General features: G+C 28.0%; 1 protein-coding gene across 1 annotated transcript in view; it reads left to right on the forward strand.

Annotated features, from left to right (window-relative positions):
- Positions 1–2,014: 2,014 nt before the first annotated feature.
- The window catches only part of LOC119675160, a 51,814-nt gene continuing 25,984 nt past the window's right edge, over positions 2,015–27,844 (forward strand). The window contains exons 1-7 of the mRNA XM_038086348.1: positions 2,015–2,049; positions 4,888–6,735; positions 22,265–22,424; positions 22,587–22,825; positions 22,890–23,053; positions 24,843–24,979; positions 25,036–25,173. Of these exons, the coding sequence (XP_037942276.1) occupies positions 2,015–2,049; positions 4,888–6,735; positions 22,265–22,424; positions 22,587–22,825; positions 22,890–23,053; positions 24,843–24,979; positions 25,036–25,173 (2,721 nt within the window). The remainder of the gene's footprint in view (positions 2,050–4,887; positions 6,736–22,264; positions 22,425–22,586; positions 22,826–22,889; positions 23,054–24,842; positions 24,980–25,035; positions 25,174–27,844) is intronic.

Raw genomic sequence — 27,844 nt, forward strand, 5'->3', positions numbered from 1 at the left:
GATTTAGTTTTGATTGTATTGTTTTTTAACTAAAAGATTTCTTAATGTCAATTTTCTGTCCAGCGATAATCGCAGATAGTTAATAGAATGTCTTTGGGAAATAATTTTTTCCTTAATAAAGAAAGAACAAGACTTCTTTTTTAAAGGACAAAACGTAATTTAAATATATTTCAATAATTCTACATTTAATTAGCCCTTGGTCCACTTCACTTAATTGCTACTGCAGCATTAGCTGTGTTTCAGCAAACATGATCCGCTCAATTTTACATGCAAAACAAAAACAATGGGGTGAACCAGCAATTGATCTGGTTCACTTTCTGGTTCAATGTGGAATGTGTGTAAAAGATAAAAGTGGAACGTATTTTAATGCAAATGAGGTTGGCAATGCGATGCAACGGTGCAGTAAAATTATAAATAAATCTACATTTATATTTATTTATTATTGATTTTATTTATTTATTATTTATTTTATGTACTTATTTATTTAATATGTCGTTATTACTTATTTCTTTGTTTAAAATAATGTTTTAACTATTACTATAATTAAAATCATTACCTTATTTATTTGCGTTTTATTATCATTGAAAAAGTGTTGTTTGATAATTTATTAAAATCAATTAATTTGAAATGCATATATATAAATTAAGTTATGTATTCAACTTATTTAATTAAAACAGAACAATACATAAGAAACCAGGCTCTCCAACATATACGTTTATAAAAAAATCATTTTCATCGCAAACTGCCTGCAAGAATAAGCCATAGTCTTTTGAAATAAGCCTATTTGCTATGGTTTGGTGCATTTATTTTTAGATGTGTACTGTCTATGCAACCAATTACGAATGGGAATTTTTTCGAAGCTTCCATTTTTGCATTATTAGCAAGTGCGTATTTTAAATTAGTGTCCAATTGATATAAGCTAAACACTAGTTTTTTAATTATTCCCCACACAGAAGCTCTTGGAATGCCAAAACAAATACCAAATTTGCGAAAAGTATTTATATATGCCATATACTACAAAAATATATAAATTTCCTTCATTGCTCTCGTTCAATTGTGACCACCACGGTTATTGTGTATTTGCTGATTGGATTTTATTAACAAATCTATTAAAATATGAAACATAATTAATATATAGCAATTGTATTTTTTATGCGCAAATACCAATCAAATAGTCTTTATGGGAACAATTATTGATCGTTTCCATAAAATTTCCACTATATAGCATGGATGCACTTCATCCCTTGAGCTTAATACACTTGGACTAGTGTTTAAAAAGAAAATGGAGGAGTCAGTTTTGCTCGATAATTCTAATAAAATCTGCAATTTCCATTTATTTACTATAGAATTAAATTGAAGTTTCATATTTCAGACATATCAACAGATTTTATTTATTTTCCATTTTTTAGATTTTCTGTATTCAAAATTTTCTCACTTATTTTTTTAGCGCCAAAATTATTCACATAAATCAAAAAATTTTGTACACAAACCCAACTGTCATATTTCATGCGTTGCCAATTATTTTCAAACGTGATCCGTATCGTTTCAGCAAAGATGATTCAGATCATTGAGCGGATCATGTTTGCTGAAACACAGCTATTATTGTGATAGTATTAGGACTTGAACGAGTCCTGGTAAATTGCAAATCACTCATCACTCATAAATCATAGTATATACTTGAGTGGTATGAATCAATAAATGCACTCATTATAAATGAATGACTTCCTATTCGGTCGGCTTTAGCAAACGGTTGTTGTTTTAGTTGAAAACTAAGCAATAGCAGGCAAATATTTGCTGACTGTGAGGTGATACTCATGAATGATTCATGTCACTTTCATCATTTTGGTGTCGGTGTTTATGAGTATCATATCAGAAGAGTATAAATCATTATAAGTGTTATCAGCTGTATGTATGAATCAGATGGAGTCGAATATAGAATGTGCATTAATGAAATATAGCCATGAATCGAGTGTTGAGTACTCATTGTAGCTTTCTGGTTCCAACACACTTCGTTATGGAACTTCAACAAGAATGGAGTAACTATCGAAGGTATAATTTTTTGATGCAGTCGAAGGTTTCGAAAGAATTGGAAGATTTTTAGTATGTTATAAATGTTGGAAGATATAATAGTACTTAACTCTTACTTAAGGCTTTCTAAACCTTATCAAATGCCATCTAGGAAAAGAGCAGTGCAGTATTTTTTTAATTTCAAATTTCACATGTGAGACAATTCAACGTATTGTTTTAAAATTCAAATTGGTGTTGTGGATACATGCCAATTTTAATTGTTTTAAGTAATGATTTTTCAATGATAACATTACACTTACAGGCTTGTATAAGACCACTACAGGCTCTCGTATGTTATTCCAAAAGTATTCGGAATTGTATCAAAACTTCCATGATTTGTGGAGCTAGAAAAGGCGAAACATGCTACAATATATGTACAAAATGAGAGTGATTGCAATTTAAAGTAGCCCTTTAATAATTTCACCGGTAATTTTATTTGATCTTATAACTTCAGATAGATGAAGAGCGAAAGTTAACATGTCATTTGCAGCGAATTGCATCTGAATGCTATCGAAAGAAAAAGCACCAGATTGAAAACAAAAGAAGAACTTTCAAAACTTTATTATATGTCTTTTGTAGACGAAACAACAATTTAGAGTATAATTTGCAAATAAAGAAGAATGTTTTGGGAGAATGCCCTATGTTAAATGAAAAGGGAATTATCTGTATAAAAAAAATGTTGATCAGAATTGGGTGTCACTATTTGTAAATATTTATTTAATTAATTATTGAATTTATTACCAATCAAACTAAACCTATGGCAAACGACTATATCAGTCATTGCCGGAAAAATAAAATATTTATTAAATGTAAATATTATACCTAATAAAAAAAACTAAACTAACTACATACATTACTCACCTGTATGTAAACTTCAATATTTTTCCGCTATTTTATTTTATCCTTATTATGTAAAAGAAATATTTACATAATTTTATTTACATATATTTTAAAGCGCTTTTTTATATGTTAAAAAAAAGCCCTTAATCTAATAGTACTCCAATTATGTCGAATAAAAGTCATAGTGAGCAAAGTCTGGTGAATACAGTAGGTGTGGTAGGAATTCATAACTAATCTGCTGGTGCATAGAAATGGTGAAAATATTAATATTATTATTTAAGTGATATAAAAGCGTTGTATAATATGACCTTGATAGTGTTTAGCTTTTTTAGATACATGTAATTAGTTTTATTCCAGGCGTATTCGGGTTTTAAAAAAGAAGTCATAACTTTATCCTCTGATGGAATCGTCTTCATCTTTTAAGAGTACATTCATCACAAGAAATGAGAAGTGTTTGTTGTCGTACTCATATCTTATCTTAATCCTCTAATCATAAATTAATGTTGGGTCTTCTTAGATTAAACGTAGATATTTTAAACATTGTTTTATAGTGATTATATGTGCAAGTTGGGAGGAAACGAGTTGCTCATAAGCTGATCATTTTGATCATGCACTTTCAGTAGTAAAAATTGTGCGAATATGTTTTTGCACTATAACTGCAAATACGTTAAACAGATTTTAAGACATAAAAAGCTCCCATAATAAAGAAATAATCCAGATTTAAGTATTTAAATTATGCTAAATTAAAAAAATTAACAAATATTTTAAAACTGTACTAAATAACAGTTGTCGCCGACTTATTAAACGGCCCTCGTATAGCTGAAAACATACATTATATATATTGCAAATTTATTCAATATATTAAATTAGATAATTAGTTGTGTATAATAGAATATTAAAAAATATTCTACTATATAGAATCCGTTAGTAATATTTACAAATACTGTTTTTCTACAAAATAGAATCTAAAATTAATTAATAACTTTCCTTATGGTATTTACTGTTCTTTAATTTGATTTGTTATAATTATTATATATACAAATATACAAATAATATTATTTGCTAATAATTTCCTTTGACTGATTGCACCAGAAATGTATAAGATCATTGATTTTTGATTATATAAGTATAGTAAACTAAAAGGGATTAGTAAACTAATAAACAAAAAGTTTTTTTTAGAACCATACACATAAAATGAATCTGTTTATTATTTTCAAAGCTTTATATCGATATTTATAAATTTTTTTTCAAATGCCGAAATCATCTGCTTATAAACAATCTCACAGATAGACATGTGACAAATTTTACATGGTTAATTTATAATTTTATATATATATTTTATATATATATAAAATTCTATATTTCTATATTTTAGTAACTTCCAATTTTGGTATATATATAAAATATATATAACATATTTTTTAATGCTTCTATTTTCAATTTTTTTTTTATTATCCATGAAGTTGTTATTTGTAAATATTTCCATCTTTTTGAATTTTAAAAATTAAATTCCTACTAATTGTTTTGGGTACAAACAGCTATAATAATAGATTGCACACGTAATTTGCAGATCAGTTAGTTGCAATATTTTTAAAATTCTTACGAAGAAATTAAAATGTTTACAATGGAAAATATTTACACTCAATATTATGAACTAAATCAATTTACTGAAAAGTTTTATATTATTCCGCTCTGTTTTAAAATGTTCTCAATAGTAATACTCTTCAAATTTACTATTTCGAATTAATTATCCATTTATAAAATTGAAGTCATATTAGTATATGTTTGTTCATATATTTACATATGATCTTTTTATCTGTATTAAATTCTAACGTATAATTTGCGTATGTGCTCAATATGTGCTACACTTTATATTCATTCAGTAGTTGCGCTTGCTGGTATTAAGCTTTTAAAAATTCAGTTTAAATAATGTAAATGGACTTTTATATACATATACATATATGGATAAAATATTTATGTATTTTTTTATTGTCTTACAAAAAAAAATTTCTTAAATTTCTCCATTTCTTCTTGTGTGTTTTGCAGTGTAAGTAGAGAAAATGTGAGCAGCGATCAACAGAATCAACAATTCCAGCAACAGCAACAATATCACCAGCAACAACATTCTCATCAATATTTGCTTCGACAGTCTTTAATTAATCTTACGAGCGCACACAACACTAACAGTAGTAATTGCAATTACGACTTAAATAGTTCTACAACGCCGCAGAAGGCAACAGAAACTAAATTATTAACTCCACTTAAAAGCAGTAAATTACAAAAGTCTAATTCGTGTAGTTGTGAATCTCTTAAATGTACGACAACTATCGTGTCTGTTACAGCTGTTCATAACCTCCATGGTGATCGCTCAAAAGCAGAAAGTGAACTTTTAATATCAAATGGTAGTGGTGAAAAAAATCCTGCATCATCAAATATATACAGCGTGGACTGTGATGGGTTATCTAACATTAGAGCTGATGAGCAGCCATTGATTCAGAACGATCATACAACTAGCAATTATTGCGGCATATCAAAGCAGAGTTCTTATGAAAGTTATAATTATGGACAATATCCACAGGTGCTGTCCTTAGCTGGTAAAAGTCATAACTACCTTGACTGTACCAACACAAATCTAGCTTCAAATAGCCCTAATAGTTGTGCTACCAGCAGTAGTACTGGTGGTGTTCCGTCCGCCTGTGATGACTTCAACGAATGCACGGGTTTTGAACTTAATGAGAGTAATAAATATACACACAGCGATCTTAGAAACATTGTTGTACATAATTTTAGTAAATCAGATCCGATTACGCGTTATAGTAATTTGGAAGATAGGGACGCTTCCTCATTTTTAAAAAGCCACTACAGTGACTGTAATATTTATCCTAAACCACATTCAGGGCAACATTTAACGAACCTCAAAATTGAGCACGATAATAATCAGTATGGAGGTGACAAACAACAATTAGTAAATAAAACTTATATATTTAAATGTATCGCAAATAGTCCGCCGTTTATAAAAGCAAATAAGATTAAAGAGCAATCAAAAAAATTACGAAATTTATCATTAAAAACACGTACAGTTAAAAAAAAAAATCAAATTATAAGTAAAACGAATGCAGTTTCAGATAATTCATTGCATCCAGGAGACAAATATCTTAATTTGTATTTAGTTGAGAAAAAAAGTGTTCAGCAAAGTCATACGCGTTCTTCAGTGACGGGTTCTATTTCTTCTAACTCACCATCTGGAAACTGCGCACGGCAATTGCCAGCGGTTTCGGCAGTAACTAGATATCAACAACTTGTAGTAAACGGTTCAGTCAAATCCTATCCCACATATCGGTCTACAGTGAAAAGTGATATAAAAGACTACAGTACTAATTCCTCATTCAGTAATAAGTTTAAACCAAGCAAAATAAACAACAAAAACTGTAACTTGTTTACCGGTAATGCAAACTTAAGTGTGAGTACAAATTCATGCAATAAGCTGCATGCAACACAACCTTATGCAATATCTCCGAAAAGTTCATTATCAAGCAATGGACATTTAAACAAACACTTTCTCACCGATATAACGCGTCGAAAAACCGAATTTAATCGGCAACTCAGCGCACCTACCGATTATACCCAATCGTATTGTAACGGATTTCATTTTGCAGCCAATGAGCCCGTGTGCGAATCAACGTCAACGGTTGCAAGTGCAGGAATCAATTCTGCGGGTGCTTTAAAATCACATCATTGTATTTTACCAAAACAAACTTCTTACTCATGTACAAACAGTTTTAACCGACCTCAAAATAAAAAAAATAAAAACACAAAATTAAATGAAAGGTGAGTTCATACAATAGATTTGGAACACTTATAAAACAATAAACATATTTTGTTTCCACATTTTTCTTATTCTTTAAATAATTTTTATTAGTTTTTTTAGTTACTTAGCGCTAAGGCGGAATTACTTACGATAAAAGCATTTTTGTGATTAATGTCTCTTGATTTGAAACTCTAAAAGTACTACTTTTCGCTAATAAGGTTCAAGAAGAAATGATCGCTTGGCGAATAAGTGGATTAAGTTAAATAACTGAACTCGTTCAAATATAGTATTTTTTAAACATTCAATAACGCTTTTTTAAATATGATTTCCCATCTCTCTAGAAATGAAAAGTGTAATATCTTATAAATGATTTGTGTAATACATCTTATACATATATACGTATGTATATAGGATACAGTATATCATATAACATATTAGTCTTCAATTCACTAATCGTACTTTGTTCTGTCTAGGTGTCTGTTTTAGAGTTTAAAAAAAATGTTGTTTTAAAGCACTTTCTTTTTGTAGAATGAAGAGAGGTTTTCGAAAAACCTATTGTTTCCCAAAATTTTTACTGATCTTATTATAATTAATATCTTATTATTTTGAAACAATTTTTTAGTTATCATTTTTTATGCAATCGTCCTTTGAAGCGAGTTTCTATTGCTGTTTTTCAATAAGAGTTCAGTAATTTACTAGAGCGTTTGAGAAATTAATAAGTAAATTTAATACAAAAGCCTGGAATTATATCATGGCATCAAACCAGAATTTTTTGGTTGAGTAGTGTGTTGTATTTTAGTTGTAAATTAAATGATTTAGTTAACATATGTCTCGTGCAAATATTTCTTATTTTAGGAATAATTTGAGTCAATTTAAAGTATATTTCAAAAAAAAATAAATATGTAAATAAAAAATCCACAACTAAAGAAACAGATGCACAGATACCAAACTATATGGTACTGAACCGAAATAAACCGATATATTTGGTTCGGTTTTTGTTCCTGCAAAAATATCGATTTTTCCGGTTTTCGGTTTGGTTCCAGTTCGATGCCCTGAATTATTTACTACATTTAACGTTGCTTCATTAAATCAATAATATAGATTTCAGAATGGTTTTATATAAGATTACCTTTTGCCTGTTCTAATGTTGTTGTTGTTGTTGTAGCCCGCCAGGATCTACTTGTGTGACCCCTTTGGGGGATGTTGAACGGCACTTGGTCGTTTTCGACGAGTGGCTCCGGGACGTAGAACCGGTCGTTCTTGAAGACCTAATGCTGTCGTATGTATTTAGTTATGTCACATAGTTTTAATGAAGTATTTTTTGTTCACTTCATCTTCCCAAAATGGTCATGAAGTTTAGCCGAAGATAGTTTAATATAAAATGTATGTCACTATAACAAATTATATATTGTTGAATTTGTTGTTTTTGAATTCTTCAGTCGAAGATTTTTCAAATGAAGCTTAACATAATATTAGAAATTTGATATTTTATAATTATTTCTATTAAACATTTTTTAATGCTAAAGTTGTTATTAATCTTAATTATTATTAGTGCTTTTTTTGCTTTTTAATTAATAATTAATTGCAAATTTATAACTGTATGTATACATTTAAACCTTGTGCATCGGTTTCAAATCGGTTGTAATCGATTTTGCTATTACAAAACCTCGTAATTTTAGACAAAATTTTAAATACTCAACTTCAATAAATAATTTGTAATTTGTAATTTCATAAGTCTTAGTTTTTATTTAGAATTCAGAAAATGTATACAAGCTCTATTTAAAGTAGCAGGAAACCGGAATAAAATTTGTTTTGAAATCGTAGATACTGAATGCTTTACATAAAACAATTAAAGACTTTGCGATTAAAGCGTTTCGTGCTTGCGGTACATGCAGGCTATTATTATAGTCATTAACACTTACGAAATATACAATACATTAATTTTAATATAAATTTAATAAGTCTTGTTCTGATGAGTGTAATTCATATTTTTTAAATATTCAAATTAAATGTGTACTTACATATCAATTTGAAAAGACACTAAATACAATAATTTTTTTTTAATTCACATGATACATATAATTACATATATACAAACTAATTTTAAGGTATTTGGAAATTTTCAATGATTATCAATAGATGTATGAAATAACCTCAAAGAATGCATGTTTAATATCTCAGATTCAAATCAGGACAAAGCATTTACGAGTATCATAGTTAATTTTGATTTAGTAAATCATGATTAAATATAAAGAAATTTTTCGAACAGTAGTGAACTACAACAAAAAAAATTCATTTTATATTATTTTAATTAATTGAGTTTTTGGCTGACCATACAGCTATCTCGAGTATTGCCAAATATTGACCAGAGATCAGAGATTAAATATAAAAGAATAGTAGAATTATTATAAAAATTTACATTACTATAATTCAATAATAACAAAGACAGCTTTTTACAAAATATTTATATATGCTTAATATAGCTCAACAGGTTTTATTGAAATAAAAACTTATTGATCATAATTTTAGATAAAAATATACAACATTGAAATAGGTAAAGAGACAGATGAATATTGCTATATGCACTATTATAATCGTTTTAATTATATACAAGTATATAGTTTATACGATGTACGATTTTTGCATCAGCACGTCGAAACAGAATTTGTAAGGAATACTCGTAAATTGGTAAATAAATTGTCAATATTATATAAATACATAAATTTACGTTTGAACAAAAATTAATTTATTTATTAAATATTGTCCACGTTAATAAGTAATAGGTATTGAATATTTACTAAATATTAATTCTATTTGTTGAGTTTTACAATAGGGTTAGCAAAATTTTATCATTCCAATAAAAGTTAAAGACCCGTTTCTAAAAACTCAAAGTGCAAAACATCATTAAAAGAAATACTCTCCTATATGGTATATAAATATGTAAAGGGTGTAACAACATGCGATACAGGTTTACAAAAAAATAAATGCTCAATTATCTGCTTATAATAATTTGTGTTTTTTATTTTAGTAACTTAAATTAAAAACCCGATCAATGAATTTAATTTCGATATTATTATGACTTATCAAACAAGCGTCAACATTTTTTTATAATGTTAGGAGCTTGATAATCTAGTCGAAAGCGTATACAAGTATCTCAAACAGTGACGTCGCTTATCAAGCACACATTTTTATTGTATTGGAGACCTAAAACAACACACGTTGAAGTTGTATTTTTAATTTTTCAAGTTATGCAAATGAAATTTAAAATCAATATAAATTGAACTCTGGAAATTGGTGTTGTCTGTTTATCACATTATATGATATACGAGATTTTACCGAAATCAAAGTAACCTTAGCATATGCAGTTCGCTCTTAAACTCTTAATAAATATTGAACTTTTTATTGTAGTAATTGATGGGCTAAATTTATTGTAGCAAAAAAAAAATTTATTAAATAATATGTTCTATTACATCTACTTACTTCTATTTACATATATCAATTTGAACCGAATATTTGAATTGCTAAGAATTACTATCTTGATACATTATGGGTACAATCCACTTTATCAAGAAAGTCCACTGAGCAACAATAAATTACAAACTAAAAAAATTGCTAAACCTGGTCTTACTATATATTTTGTTGTGGTACCATTGTCATTCGTTACTGAAATATACTATACTAATATTAAGACTATGCACTATAGTGGAAATACTCTATTACAAATTCTTTAATTTTTATTATAGCTATATAATCTGATCGATTGAGTTCTTTCGTCAAATTGCTCTAATAACCATAATAGATCTTAAACTATGTATATAGGGTGTAATAATAAATATTAATTTAAAAAACTTCGTTATATGATTGATTTTAGATTGTAACTGCCTGAAGGTGTTTCCTTAAAGAAATGACTTGCTGAATATGGTATATAATAAATAACCAAAAAATTAAATAATAATAATTATCCACTTAAAACCTGAAGTGCGGAGCAAGGGCAAACCGATGAGCGTTATATAAAAATTTGAAAAAATAAATAAACGCACACAATTATTATGAAATTTTGTAATTCACAGAGCACAGTGAGGCAGCTTTTGTAAAAAGTGACAAAATATTTCAATTTATAGATATATATTGTAAAACTACGAGTTGGAAATAAATACACATGTTAAATTTTTAAAAAATAATAAAGCTTTAAATTTTATTCAAGCAATTGGAATCTTCGAACTTGTTGATATTCGAATATACTGGTGTTCGAGTGTTTGGCTCATATACAGCCGCTTAAATGACTTAGTGTTATAGATATCTGTATAAGAAAAGTAAAATCAAATTAAACATAAATATAAGACTAGCTTGAGTAAAATTAGTTTCAAATTCGAAAACTTAAAATGTTCAAAAGTGCTTAAATCCTAAGTCTGCAGAATATTGTGATGCGCAAATACTTTTATGCCCATAATATATATTTTAGATTAGCTAAAATCTGAAGTTTTATTAGTAGTCGCTATTTTCACCTTCCCGAAGTATTATACCTGAAGCATTACAATCCAGTATTACAATAATATTTTACTCAGGTACGAAAAGGGCGTAGATTGTCAATAGCGATTAGCAAGTTCACTACAGTCGAGTGCCATAGTTTATTTATATTGTTCACTAATATTAAAAGTTCGAACCACACAACAACGAACCACAAATTCGAAAGTTAGCATTTCATTCACAATTGCTTACAAGTTCAAAATCATCAGTTTTATTTTTCAGGACATCAGATTGCAAAAATATCGCTTTCATTGTTGGCTTTGATTCTACGCTCTCATCTTGTTTCGGAGAGAGACTTTGAAGTCAATTTTAATTTAGTTTTTGCAAGTTCTCAACGCTCTCCCGACTTTAAAAAAACAAATAGATGTTATTGATAAACCCGAAAAACGTTTTCGCTGTTGTAGAAGAATTTGCCACGTCAATCAAAAGCTAAAGACATTCTCTGTGCCCATGACTTTGTTTGTGTCTTTGCAATATGCGATTCAAATCTTTCCAGTCACAGCATCCTTTCTTTATCATCCGTGTCTGCATGTGCGAAAAAAATCTATATCAAAATCAATAGACTATTTAATAGATATTAAAGTAAACTAACCATGTGCGACCTTCTCTTTCACCTTAATTCAATTTTCGAGTAAAATAGAAATTAGAAAAATACCTATTAAAAATATCCTTAAAATAATATTTTCAATTTCGAACTTTTTATTTAGTTCAAAAAGTTGGATAATATAGTAAATAATTCACCCACGTCCAAAGTTGGGAATATTTTCATTGTTAAAAAATTCTCTTATTCATGTAATAAGAGACAAACAAAATCATTTTTTGTTTCGTAAAGTTTTAAGAAATATGTACAATTTTTTACGATATCCCTGTGGGATCGAGGCATTGGTCGTCGTTGCCGACGAGTCAAATTGAGCTGGAGTCAGATGAATACTGTGGATGTAATGTAACCTTAAACATAATTCTGTTAATTCTGTTAAGCATCGTATAATATTATTGTATATGTATAATATATAATATAATATATATATAGTAGTATATATGTAACATATATTACATACATATTATTATATATGTAAGATATGCAAATTAAAATTCAACACTGCGCTCTATCCACTAACATAGAAAAAGACTATAGTAAAACATTTTTGGAATACGGGATATGGCTTCCAAAACAAATATAAATAAAATATAGAACACAGTTAAAAATATTAAGGACTTTTCGTTAAATTTAATTTTCTTCTTCTTAATTTTTTTTATATTTTCTATCGTACTAAATTGTTAATAAATATAAATTTGTACTTAAAAGTTTTTTTCTGTGCAGTAGTATGAAAAACAGCAGAATATTTGACTTAAAATATAAAAAAAATAAATTTTATGTTAGTTTAGAAAATGGAAAGAAATTCAATAAATGAATATATATAAAAATAAAAATTATAAATTTATAAATATATACTAAACAATACAAAACTTTATATCCTACAGTTATTTTTTATTACTGTAAAATAATTAATCAAATTAATTAATTCTTCTTCTTGTTTGGCACTACAGTCCAGTATGGACCTTGGCCTCCCTCACGATCTGCCGTCATCTGTCCCTATCTACTGCTACTCTCTTCCAGTTCAGTACTCCAATCATTCTTGCATCACCATACACGTCCTCATCCCATCTTGTTCTTGGGCTACCTCTGTGCCTGGTTGTCATTGGCTTTGCGTTGAATATGCTGTTCGGTTTTCTTTCCGACCCCATTCTTATTACATGAGCAGCCCATTGTAACTTTTGCGACTTAATGTATATCACTATAGTTTCGTTTCTAAGCAGTTCTTCAATTTCATTATTTGGTCGTCTTTGAAAACTTTCTGCATAAATTTGAATTGGCCAGTAGATTTGGCGAACTATTTTTCTTTAAAAAATTTTTAAAGCTTCTTCGTCCGCCTTCGTCATTGTCCATGTTTCTGAGCCATATGTAGCTACCGGTCTTATTATTGTCTTGTACATTCGTAGCTTACTCTTCTTGGATAGTAGTTTTGATTTCATTAAGTCTAAATATTTATAAAAACATTTATTTGCTGCTTGTAATCAAATTAATTAATTAAAGGCCTAATTTGCCTCTATTCACAAAAATATTTTCTCCAAAGTTTAATTTGATTAACTCAGAAATTAAAGATTAGTTTAGACGACAAACAGACCGTCAAATAGACAGGCCGACTGACAGATAGGCAGAAAAATACAAATCGATAAATCTGTTCAGATTCAATAAAAGATACTTTCTGGTAATTTGTATATTTTTGATGAAATTTCAACTTCTAGTTAACTTTTTTATAATGAATAAATCTGTTTATATACAAATAATTATATATTTTCACTTATAACCGAATGCATTAAAACGAGTTTGCGTTCATTCATTAAGCATACATTTTTACTTGCTTTTCAGTCATTTTGCCTCACTGTGACGCGATAAAATTCAAGTACATCGAAATTCTTTTTTATTCGTTTACATATTGAATATTTTTAATTTATAGTATATTATGAAATTACTAAACGCTATGTGTGCATGACCATATATTGAACTAACTTGAAGCTTTATAGTACGTGTAAATTCACGATATTTATTGTGGTATTGGCTATGAGATTAAAACTTTACTTCATTATAGTCGGGTACAAATAGTAATGACAAAAATGAAATAAATTTTCATATATAGTGCAACGTTAGTTTCAGTATAACAAATGATTATGTAGAATTCACTTCAAAACTAATATATTTATTGCAATTAAAGACAAGTTTGTCAATACCGCTTCATAAATTATAAAACAGTTCTAATAATGCACAAAATTTTTGTGTATAAATTGTTATAATTTTGTTGTTTTATATAGGACAACAAAGGTGAATTTTCAAAAATAGGAAGTTATTTCAAAGACAAATTAAATTTACTTTGTAGATGAAATCATTTGTGGAAATATAACTTCCAAAATTGTGTTGCTAACTTGCAGTAGATTCTCAGGTCAAACCGATGTAACAAACGCTTGAACTAACGAACAATTTAATATGTATCAACTTGCATTGATCATACCGATCAACGCCGATCAATTTTACCATGAGTAACGAATAGTACATATAAAATGCGTTTTCTTATTAAACATTAACTGTTAACTTATTTAACTGAGTCAAATTTAACCTGAATTTCATGCGTAACTATGAATCCCTGGAGTTTACTAAATATAATCATGGTTTAAATAATCAAATGCATTGAATCGATAATACCAGGACGAAGGACCTAGCAGACCAGTTCTTTATTCTTATATTGCGTTTACATTAGGCCTTTTTTTTGTAAGCATGTCTCAAAAGAACAAATAAAATAAGCACTACTTTCAATGGAAAATCTGGACAAAATGACGATTTTGTTAGGCTCATATATACAAAATACGTTATAAAATTTAAAGTTAAAATTTCTAAAATGTATAATAATTCTTTGCAATTATTAGCAGGAATATTTTTTTACATGATTGTGTGTGTGAATAAAATATGAATTTTCATGCCTTTTAACAGTAAAATAATAAATAGAAAAAATAACGTATTTGCTACGTACAATGACGACACGAAATTCGAATAATTAATGAAATTATTCGTTGACAGTTAACAAGAAATTTCGTAGGTATTTCCAAAAGTCGTTCATAATAGACAAATTTTTTGTCTTGTCAATCATGTGATTTGAGCTGCTCATTAGTTAAGTGATTTATAAAAGTTATTTTCATTTTGGCAAATGTCTTAATATCGTAGATTTTTTTACGATCTTAGGAGAATTGGAAAAGAAATGTTAAAATTTAATTAAAATAAACATTAAATATTTCAAAAAGTCGAAGTAAATAAAATTTTTATTAAATTTGTCAATAGTTTTATATATAATTATAGTTAAGATTTGTTAAGTTTTGATAAGAAACTATTTTTTAAATTCATAATAAATTTTTTTTTTCAAAGTGATATTGAACTGCTTTATTTACAGAAACTTATTAAACACACGAAAGAAACCACAAGAGTAACGTCAAAATTAATCTACAATGTATAATAGGGGTATTCAGGCAACTGATTAGTTGCTTAGTAGTTGATTACAACAAAAATTTGCACACAAAAATGAAACTAAGCAGAGAATCAACTATTTCGGTGATTCTCAGATTAGTACAAATTTGATTAATAGGGCTACCAATACCAAGTGTCGTAATAATAACTTAAAATGAACTTTAGTATAGAAATTTGTTAGCTGTCTCTCTCAGCTGTTTGAATTGTGTGTAAACAATTTTCACTGTTAACGTATGTTTCGCTTTTGCTGTTGATGCGAGTGCTGCCAAGGCATTTACACACAACAAACTCATCAGAATCAGATTACGCATTTTGGGTCGTTCAAAATGTTAAATTTTTTTTATATGAAGTTTTTGAATCAACTAAGCAACGAATCAGTTGCCTGAATACCCCTAATATAAACGGTGTAGATTAAAAATGCAGATTAAATTAATCTCTCTCTCTTAATCTTACAATGTAAAAATAGTACTAGTTAACTTGTAGATTTATTTTAATGTTAACTTATAATTAAATAAATAAATAAAATATATCGATAATACCAATACAACGCAAGCTATTTCAACTAAATGAGTTACAGATAGATTTATTATCCAAGAATTCATAGACTCCAATTAGGCAATATTATATCTTTCATTATATCGAAAGCTTGATGCATATAGCGTTTTAGCCCAAATATATTTAGTAGGGATATTCTCAAACTTTTCGGTTTTAATCTAATATCGCTACCACATTTTTCTACATGGTATCTGTTGCATAGATTTAAGATAAACGTATGTTTTGAAATTGGTATAAACTTTCTTTCAGCTGTAATTGTTCAAAAAGTTAATTTTAATATTATATATGTGTATAAGTTACGATCGAAATACAATTGTAATAAATTAAGATAATTATAAATAATTTTACTTTTGTTCTACTTACTCTTTGAAAGATGTTTAAAGTTAAGAACAAATGAACTATGACGGTTTCTTCTTATTAAATGTATAAATGTAAAAATGTAGAAAAAATTTGTAAACAAGTATGGATATTTAATTTTAAAATTACTGTTGGAGTTTATTTTAAATGAAATAACAGTAGGATTGTATGTTTAATAGCAATTCAAATAATAAAAAATTAAATAAATAATATTGTAATTGTATTCTTTATGTTGTCGTGAACTTAGATCATAGTATGCAATCCCAATATGGTAGAAAAACATTAGGAATATTCAGTCATTGTTCGGTAATTGGGTATTCGATGAAGTAAAAAAAATGATGAACGTTTGAGCACCCCTTTTTAATTCTTTTTCCGTAGAGTTCTCTGTAAAACAAATACACAGAAGATTTTATAACTTTACCGTGTTACGTGTCCGTGTCCACTGTTTCTTTTGTATAAATTTTTTTATTCATATAATATAGGTTTGTAGATAGATAATAGAATTGTAACTGAGTAAGCTGCATTTTCTATGGTATACTACTCTACTAAAGTTTTGCATATTATTGCTTCGAATGCCGTGCTATGAGCGGGGGTGGTGTTTTTTATATTCAGCTTCTAAAAATTTGTGCGAATAATATTAAATTCAAAGTAGAATCGTTGCATTTATTTTCAAGGTTAGAAAAAATAGCTTACCAGGTCAGCTGCAAAATGGGATTCCGAGATTTTTTCCATTCCTATCTTTGTTAAAGATATTCATTTTCTGAGAGATAACTGTTTAAGCACACGTCTAGATATTTTCTAGTGACGTATAAAATTTACGTGAAGCATTGAATTGTGTAATTCACCTTATAGAACTACATCTATGATGACGTATAATAAACACATTTAACTTTTATTATACACATAAAACAGTTATTGAATGAAACATGATTATATGATCACATAAAAGTTTAAGGATAGAAATTTTTGGTAAAAAATTCTTAATGCCATACACGATCGATTACTGGAGATACCGGATATAATATATTTTTGGAGCACTTCAATGAATATGCTCAATAATCGAATATTGTCTCCTGAATCCAAATCGATGGTTTTAGTTGCAATTCGTTTATTCTTCATTATCGGCATAAGATATTCAAGACATTCATAAAATAGACAAGATTCATTGAACGCTATGATTTAAAATCACAAATTGATTTTACTGATATGAGTATTAAGAGTGATAGACATTCATTTGGTAGTTTTTGAATAATTTTAACAGAAAAGATCAATTTTTGGAATGTTAAAATGGGCTCACACATTGGTTACCGTTTGAATATAGTTAAGTTTACGGTCGCTTTAATCAATGCTCTCCCGTTTTTAGATACTTTTTATTACTTAAAGACGATATTAAATGTATTTAAGAAATTCGAATTTATTCGTTTGTTGTACAGTTTGCATTTAATTTAATAATTGCTCTTAAGCTCTCTTTTTACTGTACCGGTAAATAGGCCATAGACAGCTAAATATTAATTAAATTTAGCGAAATGTATTTTAATTAAAACATAAAAATTAATAGTAAATTGATAAGAAATATTAATTGATAAAATCGGCAGCGCTAACACTTCATTTTCATACATAAAACATGTGATCTTTGTAAATTTAAGGTCAACATCTCAACTATAAAATATTTTATAGTAAACATCATAAAAGCAATGCTCAAATTTATTTAAGACATTTAATACTGCTTTGAGAAATAAACTGTAGACTTTTATAATTTAAAGAAGACGATGAAATCATGAGCATACTAATGGTATGCATTATATATAGATCTGCTCCATTGAATTTGATTATTTGTAAGAAAAAAGTTACTTTTTTTAGTTTTATTTTAATCCCATATGCAATTTTAAAGCGCTTGAGCTCTCTTTACGATCTCTAAATTTTTGCTCTCCTGTTTTTATATTGAGGAAGTTATTTAACAAAATATCGACTCTTTCCGTTCTATGATCGCTGTGGATATGCCGATTGTTGATACAACATTAGGCATATGTTACAATTTGTAGAATATTTAATTGAATTATATTTTTGAAAATAATTACATACGTAGCAGGAAATATTTAAGCTAATTCGCGAAGATTGCTTCAAAAGTTTTGGAAGAATCTTGTTAGTACACGAATAGTATGATTATAAATTTATTATATCTAGTAATTTATTTTTTACACTACTTTCTATACTTCAAGGACTATTTTAATATAATTTTATAATGAAATAAAAATATATTACAAATATAATCAAGTGTCTTTTTGAAGTGCTTTTTTATCAGTTTTCCAATAATTCAGATAATTTTTTTTTTAAATTAAGATCAATGTACATATTGATTATATTTTTATTGAACATAATTAATTTTAAATATTTTGATATTGATCAGCCTTCTGCACTAAGGAGACAATAGTAAATTAAATTTGTAAGTTATTGTTTTATAGTTCCTAAATTTATTAAATTGCTCATTTCAATTTTTTTATTTATTTAGTATTTGTTTATTTAGTAACACATCTGAATTAGCTCTTTTGTACTTCGTTATGACACAATAAATGTAATTTTACTGCTAAACACCTTTTATAACTACAGAGAATGTCGTCTACCTCAAATCATACATAGATGTCATTCTGTCTCCATCTTATTTAGATGATAACGTAGGTCGTGACAACAACGTAACTTTTTTTCTACTGAGGCGTGATACGCTACCTTAGTTAAACAGATGCACGAGCTCTTTAGTAGCAACTTCTTTCGCCCACAAACTATTTTTAAACCAAGACCTTGTTTTGAAGTAACTTAGGTATATCACAAATATACTCTGACTCGTGATCTGCAGAATTGACTTGTTGAGAGTGACGAAAAAGGATACTTTGCAATAATTGTTTGCATCTTATTACGAATTTTTTACTGGTACAGATCCACTTTGTTGTGGATAAGGATTATTATGCCATCTGTTAAATAGCGTATTGTAATGAGTGCTCTTATTATAGGATCTGTGTTATGCACTTCAGCGGAAATTATTTTATGTCTAGCATTTTTTTTTAATTTGAGGGAGCAAATACTTTCTTTTACTCCACTTAAGACAGGCGAAAATATATGTGTGTGTGTTCTTTTCGGTGTACCTAAGGGATTGATTTCCTTCGAAAAAGTTTTTTGAAACTTAAGATTTTGTACGAGTGTTAAAACTTTTCCCTTCATCGTTCTTGATTGCTAGCGTTAATAATAAAGGCGAACACAAGAAGAGAGTAGGTAACTGCTGTTTTTATTGAATCTTCTAAAAATAAACTTCGAACTAACAATAAGTTATCGTTGCTAATTAAAATATTAAAATAAAAATATTTAAAAAAAAAAAAAAAAAAATAAATAATTAATTGTCCTTAGCCAAAGCTTTGTCCAATTTCGTTTCCATGTCGAACATTATTCTTGAATAGCCGGGTTTATGTAGTTTCTTTTGAGTCGCTGGGTTCCAGTGCTTTGGATAAGTTTGTTTGCAAGTGGATTTTGGTAATTCCTGAGTTTGATTTTGTACTTTTGTGTGTTGCTGGTAATTACATCTGTGACTGTTTCAATTCGAAGATCTCTATGAATATTTGCGTTTTTTATATACCAGGGGGCACCGACTATTTGCCGGAGGATTTTTGATTGAGTTCTTTGGAGTTTTTCAATGTTTGATGGAGAAGCAGAGCTCCAGAGTTCAATTCCGTAGATCCGTATGGGTTTTATCATTGTATTGTAAAGTTGCACTTTATGGGTGAGATTAAGTTAAGAATTTTTGTTTATCAGCAAGTTTAGTTCTGGCTACCTTGGTTTCTATATGCTTTTTCCAAGTAAGCCTTCGTTCGAGATGCATTCCTAAGTATTTTGTAACATTGCATTGGGGTATTACTTTCCCATTAATACGAAGTGCAGGGCAGGTATCTCGTCGTAAAGCGAAGGTTATATATGCACTTTACTTTAGTTTAATAAATGAAGATATTTGTAATCTTATATGGACAGCTAAAATAAATGTAAACATTTCTGCGCTATACGATAAAATTTCAATTCAACAACTACGTAGAGGTCCTATTTTTGAAGAATTTACATAAGATAATTTCTTGCGTAAGTTCTTTTGAGTGGCATTTGAAAAGGAATATCAACGGAATAATTATGAACAATATTCTAACAAAGTTAAATTGCATATTAATTTAACCAAATAGATTCCTAAGAACGAGCAAATTTTCATTAAATTTTTTAATGAACCAGTGGGAAGAGATATACAGAGGTCTATACATTTTAAAATCTTACAAAGAAAATTCAGTTGAAAACTTTAGTAATGAAATTAAGACCAAATGTGTTTTGGACTGTTCGTTATCAAAAAAAAAAAAACAAAAAAGATATAATAGACATTCACAAAGGTGATATATCTACAACTAATAGCCACTATAAATGTCTACGTATGCTATTTGGGTTTTTAAGTGCCATGTAACATTTCAGAGGCTAATGAAATTCTCTTAAGAATTTTTTCGTGAAAACTGTATAGTCTACTTACGGATATTGTTATATTCTTCTTAAACGTAGCGATGTATACCCACAACACATATAGCTACCGACCTTTTAGTGAAACGGTTTACACTAGTCAAGCGATAGGTTGGTTGGTTTGATTGTTTTTGGTCCGTTAGCCTGGTTATTATGATGACCTACCGTGATAATTTTTAAAACATTCTTTTTTATATCAGCCGAGATATTCTCTGCTCTCCGGATGACCTAGGGTATGTGTAGTTTAAAATATTCTACAATGATGTGCTGCTAGCATTCATCCTTGGGTAAATTGCAAATGTCAATGATGTAACATAAAGTAATATCGAGATGCAATCAGAAACCTTGATTGCTGTCTTTTCAGACTTCTGTTATTGCCGCTTCCTTCTATTATTGGAATTCTGTATTTTTCATTTAGTTTTCTCAAAAGGTAGTAAATGAAAGCACGTTCAGTGATCGCCAAACAAGTAGACCCTTTTTAAGACCTTCTGTATAGACGTTTTATAAAGGAAGGGTCCAATATCTCATTCACTCCATAACAAAGGGTAAAAAAGCGTAGAAAAACAGTTCGAGTAGTATAAATTAAATTCTAAATAATTATGGATTTAAAGTTTATATATATGTATTTTTTGCAAAAACACATAAAATGTATATTTCATTTACTCAATTTTAACAATTGTAAAGTTTTTATAACCCAATTTTTAGAAACTTCTTTAGCAATATCAGTACTTGCACTTCTAAAAATTATGTTTTTTGCATATACCAGGAATGCGTTGTCAATTAGTCCTTTATAGGAATTCCAATTCCGAAAACTAAAATAAATAGGAGAAAAAAATACTAATAGTTTAAAATACAAATTCATTTGGGAGAAAAATATTGTAAAAGTAAATTAGGGAAAAGATTATAGTTGATAAAGAGGTTGGGGTAGGCACAAAATTAAGGTCAGCTATGCTTATTATAACACTATATGGCACAGAATAATTAACTTTTATTTTACTATTGTTGCAACCTCTATATGCTTTTGATGTATACGAATAACTAAGCATAATGCACTCTCTTATCTTGGGAGCAATTTAAGTAGAATATAGTCTATTATGGATTATTGCTACGAATTCAAAATACATAATTGCAACATTACAGATGCAGGCTAATGAAATGCTCCATCAATAGCTTCATTTATACTCTATTGTTAAATATACCATATATCGCGATCAGTAACTACCAATAAATTCTTTATCACTTTCACGTTTCAGGTAATATTATAATAGTTTTCAATCGTGGATTTGTTTTACTTTGACATTACTGGCGTTGTGTATTCCATTCAAATTTTCAGTACGACATCCTTACTTTTCCATTTAAAAATTTATATCCAAATGTTCATACTATTCTGCTTTGTCTAAAAATAATATCTGTCTATAAAAAGATATTTTTTTTTGTTTATTTTAATAATTAATTACTTCATTCTAATTATTATTCATGATTTATAGATATTTCCTTTCTAATTTTAGATTACTGCGCGGAGAAAGCGACGAATCTGTTCGATGTTCTTATTGTTCTGTGTTGAATGAAAACGACTTTAAGCGATCGTACGAAAACACCTGCACAGATTCTTTAGTGACTGCTTTTGATGATGAGGCTCTTCTAATATGCGATCAAGGAAGCGAAATGGCAAGAACAAAGGTTTAATTTGTATTATAAGTGCAGGAGCTTATGTTAACCAAAATAAGATAGAGATAAAAATAATTTTTAAAAATGCTTTATTTTACTATTAAGATTTTCTTAACATAACATCTAACAATTAAAGTAATTAACATAAGAAATTCTTTTCAGGTTCACTTTGATGATGTGTCGTTGTATGGAACTCCCAAAGAGGAGCCGATGCCTTCTATTCCAATCGTTTCAGAAAAAGTTTCAGCAAATTTTTTAAAAAGTCAGCTGCAATCATGGTTTCAGCCAACGGACAATCGGCTAGCCATGAAGCTTTTTGGCAGTCGAAAGGCTTTGGTAAAAGAGAGAATACGTCAGAAAACTTCAGGTCATTGGGTTATTCATCCATGCAGTTCATTCAGGTTATATATATATATTTTTATAAATTTGCTATAATGATAATTTACATGCAAAATAAAATTTTAGATTTTATTGGGACCTTTGTATGCTTTTATTATTAGTAGCTAATCTTATTATCCTGCCAGTAGCGATATCATTTTTTAACGATGATTTGAGCACAAGATGGATTGCTTTCAACTGCCTCAGTGACACAATTTTTTTAATAGATATCGTAGTTAATTTCAGAACTGGTAAATATAAAACTATGTTTTTAGCTTTAAATCGAAGTTATTAATATCTCGTTAGGTTCAGTTTCATTTTGATGTATTGTATTTTGAAATTAACTTACCTTCTTATTGTTAATTATACTCTGTGCCATTACATAGTTATATAATATATATAAAGGTGGTTGGAATATAAAAAAAAATTTTTTCGAAACGCTATAGTGCGCAAAACTGACCTCTAGTATAGAGGAGAAAACTAAAAAAGTAAACTTAATCAGTTAATATCTTCCATTTACTTGGATTGTTGGTTGGGTAGGGTATGGATGGATCTCGAAGTGCAACTATCTACTCGTGTTAAGTTCTAGGTTGTTTTATATTATATTATTATATCAGTGGTTTGTTAATTTATTTAAATATTTTGAACTTTAAGCTGAATAACAAAAGTGAAACCACATTAATTGTACATATGTATGTATGATCGATTTAATCAGTTCTGCCAACTTTTGGAGGCGATGCGCGAACGGAAGATATCAACTGGTAATTTTTATTTTTTTAACAGTTTTCTCCTCTATACTAGAGGCAACTTATGCGCAACTTTTATTTTCGCACCACACTACTATATATGTATGTAACATTAATTTTCTACCAATTAGTCCTTTCATTAGACCTTCCATTAGTCTTTTATTTTCGATTTTTATATTATGATACGCAGTATGGAGTCTCATATCACTTAAAAAGATTTTGAAAAGTATTTAAAATTTTTAATGAAATAATGAAATTAATGAAATAAAAATTATTTTAATTAGTTAGATATACTTAATTTTACAGATCAATCAAACTATGTTGATTTATTTAAATGGTTATGTAAATTGGCGCTAATTATATGGCTAATTGTAAAAACTAGTTTTTCTAAATACTTAAATATTAAATGTTAATATACTTTTGAAAGAATATCTGTAAAATAATTACAATCATTATTTATTTTAATTCTAAAAGTAAAAATATTTCAATCAAGTATGTATCTTTTTCGTTCGTTTTACTGAACTACGAAAGTAAATTATTACTACAAAGTTTTGAATTTATTTATCGACGTGTTTTTTATAATGGCTTTTATACATATAAAATATATAATATTTTTTAATAATTCTATATTTCGACTCTCCTTGAAAGTCATCATCTGGATCTAACAGAAATTAACATTAATAAAACTATATCTACGACGTCATTGTCTTTATTCTATTGTCTATATTGCACTGACAGTAGACAATACAAATGCAATATAGACAATAAAATAAAGAGGATGACGTAGATATAGTCTAATTAATATTAATTTATGTTAGATCGCTATATATCTACGTCATCCACTTTATTCTATTGTCTATATTGCACTGACAATATACAATAGAAATGCAATATAGACAATAAAATAAAGTGGATGACGTAGATATAGTTTAATTAATATTAATTTATGTTAGATCGCGATCCAGATGATGACAAGGAGAGTCGACATATAGAAAATATTAAACAAACGTTGAATTATTTAACTAAAAGTCACTTTTAGTCGGAAATATATATATATATACATATAAACCATTGTAAATTATTACTGTTGATAACACACAAATAGTTCAATAATTTGAATAACAGCTCGCCAATTAGGTCAAAATTTCACTCAGCAAAAAAATAACCAGCAATAGCCTCCAAAAAATATAAGCGTAAATACTATACTGTTATATTAATAATTTTCTAAATAAATAAGTTTTTATATATTATAAATTTTTTACTTATTAATTGCAAATAAAAAAACAACTTAAAGGAATAATGCAACAAGACAACGCGGAACAAGTTATTTTGGATCCAAAGTTAATAGCAAAACATTACCTAAAAACTTGGTTTTTTCTTGATTTAATTTCATCAATACCTCTCGACTACATATTTCTTATATTTAATCAAGTACGTAAAACTGAATTACAGACCTCAATTCTTAAATTAAGATAATGAAATTACAGGATTTTTCGGACTCATTTCAAATACTTCACGCTGGCCGAGCTTTACGCATACTACGCTTAGCAAAACTACTCTCTTTAGTTCGCTTATTACGATTGTCGAGACTTGTACGATATGTTTCGCAATGGGAAGAAGTATATGTAAGTATAACTAAATAGTTATAATGCTTATAAATTTAAAGAGATTAATAAATATATTACAAAATTTCTTATCAATTCAGACCTATATACTTACATGTTTTGTTCGTAATTTTTCCTTTTTATTTTAAAAAATATTTTTTATATTTATAAATAAAGGTGTATATTTAATATATACATAGGTATATAATTGTAAAAAAAAAAACTTCTGTTAGTCCTTTTTGCAAAAGAAAACTTAAAAAACTCGTGAAATACACATTTCTGTTGATTCGTGTTATAATATTTTTAATTTTTTATATATTTTATTTAATTTTGTAGTCACAAAAAAAATTCGTTAATACGTTACGTTTGTCGTAAAGGCGATTTTATATTTAAAATTTAGTATTTTTAACGAGATAAAGTTATGGAAAAAGTTTGGTATAAATTAACTTGCAATAGGATAATAATGTGCATTTTTTTTGGTTTTCATTTGATCTTACTTTATTATAATCGTATACTACTAACGTTTTTACTGACATCCTTATAACTTTCGATAGTTTATGTTTTGTACGAGTAAAATACGCGAGTCTAAGTGTAATTAATGACTAGCTTTTTATTATTTTCTCTACTTTATTCTTACATATAATATGGTGAAAAAGTATAACACAAGTTTTTCAACTTCACCATTATGTTGAGTTGCACGTATGTGACAGTTTATCAAGGAAATAATATCAAAATAACTATAATAAAATAACTATTAAATATTTATCACATAATCAAACTCATACTAATATCCTGCGCAGAATGCTTTGCAGCGCCTTCTCGCATAAGACAATCTTATGGCAGTGCGCACATTTCCCAAGTTTCTGCGACGTACGATCTGTAGTTCTATTAAACTTTTAATTTCGAATTCCGAAAACTACGAAAGTTTAATGCTCACTTCATAATCGTTCAAATATAATGAACTGTTTCGATAAACGGTTTTGCCAAAATTAGTGCCGAAAATAGTTAAAAGATATTAGTGTCGTAAACGACAAAGTGTGCATACTAAACAAGGCTACAATGATTAAATCAGAGCTAGCTGAAACCCCTCCAAGGCGTGTTTTTGGCGCAAAACCGCACTCTAATACTGAGAACAACACAATTTTAATGCTATTGAATTGATTCAATTTTTAATGAAATTAAATATTTTTTGCCAAATAATGCCAAGAAAATAAAACATTACTGTGAAATAAATTTTTTTAACAATTTGCTTATTAATTAATAAGGGAGTTAGTGAAAAGAAAATTAACGCTATATCAAATCATGCTAAATTGTTTTAACTTCACCAACTATCGCTATAATTATCATGTAGTATTGATATCGAAATAATTTTATGAATTTATTTTGTTAGATGTTTGACAAGAATGCATTGCGTTATGTCAAATTATAACAAAATTTAGTCATAAATAATTAAAAAAAAGGTACGTACCATTTTTAACAATTATGATATGTAAAATATATTAAATTCCGTGATTCAATATAGTTGTCATATAGTTTATGTATTTTAGAGAGTACAAGAACGTTTCAAATTTTAAATAAAGTTTACAAAAGTTAATAACTCTACGCAAATTTTGATATTGTTTGTAATAAACATTAATCACAATTAATAATATTATTTAAGTAATAATGTATAAAGTAATATTTTATATATCTTTACACTATATATACATACTTCCATTATATCTTAATTTTAATAAATTGTTTTATTTAAATTTTTTCAATTTACATTTCGCTTTAATATATGGCTTTTACAGTACACATATGTAGTAGTTTATATTTCGACATTTTTTCTAATTGAATTCTATTCACCTGTATTTAATTCTTGACTATTAATACTATAATATTATTATATTTAAACATTTTGGATACACAATATTTTTTAATTTAAAAAATAGAGATTTTCATTAAAGACCCATCCACACCAAAGCGAACGCTTGTGAACGAACGAACATTCGTATTCGTTCGTTCACAAGCGTTCGTTTTGGTGTGAATGCACTTTCATACTACTAACGAGCTCGGTAACTAAATAGTTAGTAGTGCTGTTCGTATTCGGTTTTACGAAGTATTCGGCGAATCCGATTAATCGAATAATAACTGAAGTCGCTGAAATTGAAAAAAGAAATTGGTTTTTTTGCAAATCCGGAGTCATCAAATATCTGGATTTGCGATTATTGAAATTAGTGAATTATTTAATTCAGAGTCTTCGTGAGCAAAAGTTAAAGGGAGAGCACAAAATGAAACATTTCCTCCTATTTTTTTTACTTCTGCACGAATGATCGAATAAATTGATCACCATAAAGTAGAACGGGTCAGCTTATTCTCATAGTGCAACCAATTCTGTCTTGACAGTGCAATATGGTAACAACAAACAATTTCAATTAACACATGCAGTGTTGCCACGTTAGTCAAGCTTTTTCGTTGATTGACATTTACATTGCAATTTAACTATTATTTTAAGCCAGCGGTTACATTGTAAACGAATTTTGTCTTGCGTGTTCGTACGAACAAGTTAAATGTATGTAATTATATTTAAGTAGTTACAGATGCTGACCTGTTGTCTCACTCGACGTGTTGTTTCTCTTGTGCGAACTTTTAATTAAACTTTTAATTAAATAAAATATTTTGTTTGAAATCTATTCGTTCCTGCGACATC

Source organism: Teleopsis dalmanni, chromosome 2 (genome assembly GCF_002237135.1).
Source record: "Teleopsis dalmanni isolate 2A chromosome 2, ASM223713v2, whole genome shotgun sequence".
NCBI lineage: Eukaryota > Metazoa > Arthropoda > Insecta > Diptera > Diopsidae > Teleopsis > Teleopsis dalmanni.